The 5,752-nt window shown below is 39.4% G+C and overlaps 1 protein-coding gene across 1 annotated transcript; it reads left to right on the top strand.

Moving 5' to 3' along the window:
• The first annotated feature begins 250 nt into the window (after nucleotides 1-250).
• LOC140956851 (uncharacterized) lies at nucleotides 251-859 on the top strand. Its single transcript, XM_073413752.1, has one exon. The coding sequence runs from the start codon at nucleotides 251-253 to the stop codon at nucleotides 857-859; it is 609 nt and encodes a 202-aa protein (XP_073269853.1).
• The last annotated feature ends 4,893 nt before the right edge of the window (nucleotides 860-5,752 follow it).

The raw sequence follows: 5,752 nt of genomic DNA, 5'->3' as shown, positions 1-5,752 counted from the left end.
TATGGGAAACTAGAAGGACCTAGATGATAATAAAAAATTTCGAAAGTATAGAGCCTTAACCGAGATTAATGAAAATGTTATTAGGATGAATCTTATTAGCAGGAATAGCTACTTATGCCTTATTAGACTCCGGAGCTACACATTCTTTCATATCTGAATCTTTCGTGAATAAATTGGGAATCTTACCAGTAGATGTGGAGTCAGGATTCATAGTTACAATACCTTCTGGCGAGCATATGTCTCTAGTATCATGGTTAAGGATGTGGAACTTAAATTGCAAAATAATCTTGTACGAACAGACCTTAATGTTTTACCCATGCCTGAGTTTGATATTATTTTGGGCATGGATTGGCTCACATTGAACGGAGCTACTATTGATTTTCGACGGAGGAAAATATCTATTAAACCGCCCGATGGGAAAGTGTTCATCTTTGAGGCTGTTCGAAACAATCAAATGCCGCTTATCATTTCATGCATGCGTGCGAAGAAGCTTATTCATAAGGGTTGCCTAGGTTTTCTTTCCAGTATTGTATATGCACCCGACACTGACGGTCGATCTATTGAGGACGTGGAGGTAGTTAAGGACTTTCTGAACGTGTTCCCTGACGATGTTTCTGGTATCCAACCCGAGCGAGAGGTGGAATTTGCTATTAAGTTGATGCTTGGTACTGTGCCGATCTCTAAGACACGATATCGATTAGCACCTGCTGAAATGAAAGAATTAAAAGATCAAATTCAAAAGCTGCCAGACAAGGGATTTAGTCGCCCTAGTTTCTCTCCATGGCGTGTACTAATGTTATTTGTGAAAATGAAGGATGAGATTATGAGACTGTGCATCGACTACAGAGAGTTAAATTGAGTGACAAAGAAGAATAAGTATCCATTACCTCGAATCGAAGACTTATTTGATCAATTGCAAGGAGCTTCGGTATTTTTGAAGATATATTTACGGTCTGGATATCATCAATTGAGGGTAAAAGAGACGGATGTGCACAAGACGGCTTTCAGAACATGATATGGGCATTATGAGTTTTTAGTGATGACTTTCGGATTGACTAATGCTACGGCGATCTTCATGGATCTCATGAATCGTGCATTTCAGTTCATTTTTGTTTATATTGATGACATCTTGATTTATTCCAAGAGCCATGAGGAGAATGATCAGCATTTGAGGACGACCTTGCATGTTTTAAGAGACCGAATATTAATGCAAAGTTCAGCAAGTGAGAGTTTTGGCTACAGAGGGTGGCATTCTTAGGCCACATTATGTCAAAAAAAGGAGTAGAGGTTGACCCATCTAAGGTCGAGTCAGTTAAGCAATTTCTAGTGCCGAAAAGTGTGACGGAAATCCGCAGTTTCTTGGGTTTATCCGGTTATTATCGTAAGTTCATCAAAGGTTTTTCCTCCATTCCATTACCCATGACGTGATTGACGAAGAAGAATTCAAAATTTGTGTGGGGCCCAGAGTGTCAAGATAGCTTCGATCAATTGAAGCAAGAACTCACTACAGCGCCAGTTTTAGCAATGCTGACAGAGCAAGGGGAATTTGTGGTATTTACTGATGCTTCGAAGCTAGGATTGGGCGCAGTTCTTATGCTGCATGAGCGAGTCATAGCGTATGTATCTAGACAGTTGAAAGTACATGAAAAGAATTATCCGACGCATGATCTTGAGCTTGCAGCAGTCGTATTTGTGTTGAAAATTTGGAGGCACTACTTGTATGGTGAGAAATGCAAGATCTTTACGGATCATAAAAAGCTTAAATATTTCTTCACCCAAAAGGACTTGAATATGAGACAAAGACGGTGGCTAGAGCTTGTTAAAGACTACGACTGTGACATTAGCTATCATCCCGGAAAAGCTAATGTAGTGGCGGACACTTAGAGTAGAGAGGGGATAGTCTTGGCACATTTATCAGTACAGAGGCCTCTACAAGTGGAAATTCAGCGCTTCGATCTTGAAGTTTATGCTAGGGGAGAGGCCCTTAATCTCGCTACATTGATAGTACATTCCACACTACGAGATAAAACTCGAGCCGAACAGTCGAATGATGAGCAATTGCAGAAATGGAGACAGCGAGATGAATCGAAGGGCAACATGTTATATTCAGTTGTGGATGGCATTGTTAAATATCAAGGTCGACTATGGGTTCCTAGTGGTGATTCACTTAGAGTTGACATTATGACTGAAGCTCACAGTACTCCTTATTCTGTTCATCTCGTAAGTACCAAGATGTACAAGGAATTGCAACTTTTATATTGGTGGCCGGGAATGAAACGAGACATTATGCGCTTTGTATCTGAATGCTTGACATGTCAATAAGCGAAGGCAGAGCATCAAAGACCAGCGGGAATGCTTCGACCACTCCCCATTCCCGAGTGGAAGTGTGAGAACATTACTATGAATTTCGTGGTAGGATTGCCGAAGACAGTTAAAGGACTCAATGCCATTTGGGTAATAGTGGGCCGTCTTACTAAATCAGCACATTTCTTATTAGTGAAGATGACTTTTTCCATGACTCAGTACTCAGAGCTATATATTCGAGAGATAATTCGACTGCATGGTATTTCAGTGTCTATTATGTCGGATCGAGACACATGTTTCACTTCATCATTTTGGAAGAGCTTACATGCAGCATTGGGTACTAAACTACTATTCAGTACCGCATTTCATCCTCAGACAGACAGTCACTCTGAGAGAGTCATACAGATTTTAGAGGATCTACTCCGAGCATGCGTGATCGATTTCCAATGGAGTTAGGAACTGAAACTACCTCTAGTGGAGTTCACTTACAATAATAGTTACCAGTCATTTATTGGAATGGCTCCATACGAGGCAGTCTACAGAAGAAAATGTAGATCACCTATCCATTGGGACGAGTTAGGAGAAAGAGCCACAATAGGACCCGAGATAGTTCAGCACACCGCAGAAATGGTATCCAAGATTCGAAAAAGAATGAAAACTGCTCAAAGTCAACAGAAGAGCTACGCGGACCAAATAAGAAGAGATCTCGAGTTTGCAGTAAGTGATCACATGTTTATAAAAATAGCACCCTTGAAGGGTGTTATGAGATTTGGCAAGAAAGGAACACTCAGTCAAAGATTCATTGGACCATTTGAGATACTCGAAAGAGTGGGAGCACTAGCTTATCGAGTAGCGTTGCCACCTAATCTCGCATGAGTCCACAATGTCTTCCACATATCGATGCTCCGCAAGTACATGTAAAACCCTTCACATGTAATAAACTTTGAGCCACAACAACTTACACCAAACATGTAATAAGAGGAGATGCCTACTCGAATCTTGGGTAGACAAGAGAAAAAGTTGCAGAACAAGGTGATAAAGATGGTCAAAGTCAAGTGGCTGAATCATTTTGAGGACACATGGAAGACCGAGACAGAGATGAGGAGTAGATATCCCGAAGTATTCGGAAATCTTAATTTCGAGGACAAAATTTTATGTAAGGGGATGATTTGTAACGTCCAAAAGTCAACTTACGTAGACCACATGCATTCAAACAATTTAAATTGATTACTTGCTTTGCATAATTAATTTTAAATGCTTGCATGATGCATATTATATGATTAAAGGTATAATTGCATGAGTAAAGGATTATATGGCATGATTTCATGAGAATTGTATATTTTATCTGAATATTCGATAATAGGCTAGGGAAAGGAGACTGGGGACGACCAAGACAAAATAAATATTTTTCAATAAATATTTTTAAGGCTTCTTAATATGCTTAAAAATGATTAATTTTTTTTAAAAATGATAGAGTTCAAATTATTTACGAGACGAGCTCGATTTTATCCGATAAGACGTTTTGGGCAAACTAGGAAATTTTAAAATATCAAATGCATTATTTTCGAAAAATAATTTTTACATACTTTTATTTTTCAATTAAATAGGTGTTATTGGACATAATTCAACTAGGATGAGTATGCCCAATTGCTCCTAAACCTGAAAGCCAAAAACCCAAGCCCATTATCAAGCAAATTAAAATCTATAAAATAAAAACCTAGGCACACCCCTATCAGCCGATCACAATACACACACAAAAATTCAAAAATATTAAAGGGAGAAAACAAGGAGTCTTCGTCTCCTGTTCATTCTTCCTCGCACCCCACGCCGACGATCGTATTTTCGAGAGTTCTAAAACGCAAATGCACGTTTCTAAATCCCTTTGACGCATCATTCAAACAATAATATGCATGTTTTGATTATTTTTGCATGAAAAATATTTATGTTCGATTAGTTTAACGATAGAACAAATATTACAAAAGTTTTGATGATTTTACGCTTGTTTATTAAACGTTATGATTTTCAAGGGATATTCTGCCAACTTAAGATGATATATTGACAGAAAATGGATGTTTTAGGAATGAAATGAGGGCTGGACATGAGCTGGCAGGGGCTCTGCACTTGGAAGGGTAGAAACCTAAGGTTTCCTACGTGTACTAGGTGATCAAGAGCTCGGCTAAAGGCTTGGTTGTGTGTGGCTCGGCCAGGGTTGGTCTAGGGCTTGGTGAGGGACCTGACTAAGGGCTAGGAAGAGTCCTATCATGGCTAGGACTCAAAGGCTGCTGTAGGGGAAGAGTCAATGCTGTACTCTTCCCCATGCGCGATTAGGAAGCCACGGGCAAGGGGGCTCACGGTGGTTTGTGGCTGGATTAGGTTGAGTCTGAGGCTGGTCCAGGGACAGTTAGGAGGGTGTGTGATCGGTGGTTGATAAGCTAGGAGAATCCTAGTAGAACTAGGACTCCAACCAAAACAAGGAAACGACCGCGGGCTTAGTGCACGTGCATGTGGTTCTTGCATGGGTAAGGACTGGTTAGATGGGTCAAGCATGGTCAGTAGGGTCCATAAGAGGTCTGGTCATGGGATGGATCGAGGTGGCTCAGCCATGGTTCAAGGAAATCGAGAGTTGGCTTGAGATGGAAGCTAGGGTGTTCAAATTATGGCTAGGAAAAAGAAAAGGGTTCGAACCTTGGTCCAGGGGGGACGGTTCATGGTTCACGAGGTTATTTTAGGAATAAAAAGTTTATGTTTAAAATTTGAGAAAAAAATATTAAAGTTTGAATTAATTCGGGAATTAAACGCTTCACGAATTAGTAATTAGAAAATTAAATTGAGAGCCTCAAATTTAAGCTAAATAAAAATATTAAAACTTTAATTTAAGCTTAAATAATTATTTGGGATGATCTAGAGTCAATGAAAGTAAGAAAAAGTCAAAATCGAGAAATTTAACGTCCAGGAGCAACACGGTCATTTTATACCTGGGTAGTACGAAAAGGGTTGGCAGCGTCCCGAAGGATTATAACGCATGTTAAATGATATATTATGATGATTTTGATGAAAATATGATATTTTATGATTTATGGTAAAGCTGTGCAATTTTTACTATAAAAATGCTATTTTTGGAAGTCATGATATTTTATGATTTAAAAAAGAAAAGAAAAAATATTTTCAAGGATATGAATTGGCTGTGACAAAGAGGATAGAGGATATATGATTTTTGGAAATATCGTGAGAGAGAAGGCCCAGAGGGAGCCCGTTTACGGGACGATACCCCAGAGAGAGCCCAACGATCGTATTTCTATTTTACGTCGGTGCCTAGTGCCCGTCCCTTGCGCAATGGTGAGCTAAGACTGGTCAGTCTACCAGAGGATAAAGTCTAGTCACTTTCAAGGATCAAACTTCAACCAAAATGATAAAGGATTGAAAGATTTACGATTTGACGATTTACGAT

This window comes from Primulina huaijiensis, chromosome 2, assembly GCF_012295235.1.
Source record: "Primulina huaijiensis isolate GDHJ02 chromosome 2, ASM1229523v2, whole genome shotgun sequence".
In the NCBI taxonomy this organism is placed as follows: domain Eukaryota; kingdom Viridiplantae; phylum Streptophyta; class Magnoliopsida; order Lamiales; family Gesneriaceae; genus Primulina; species Primulina huaijiensis.
Note: the sequence above shows the minus strand (reverse complement) of the source record. Positions and strands in the feature narration are given on the sequence as shown.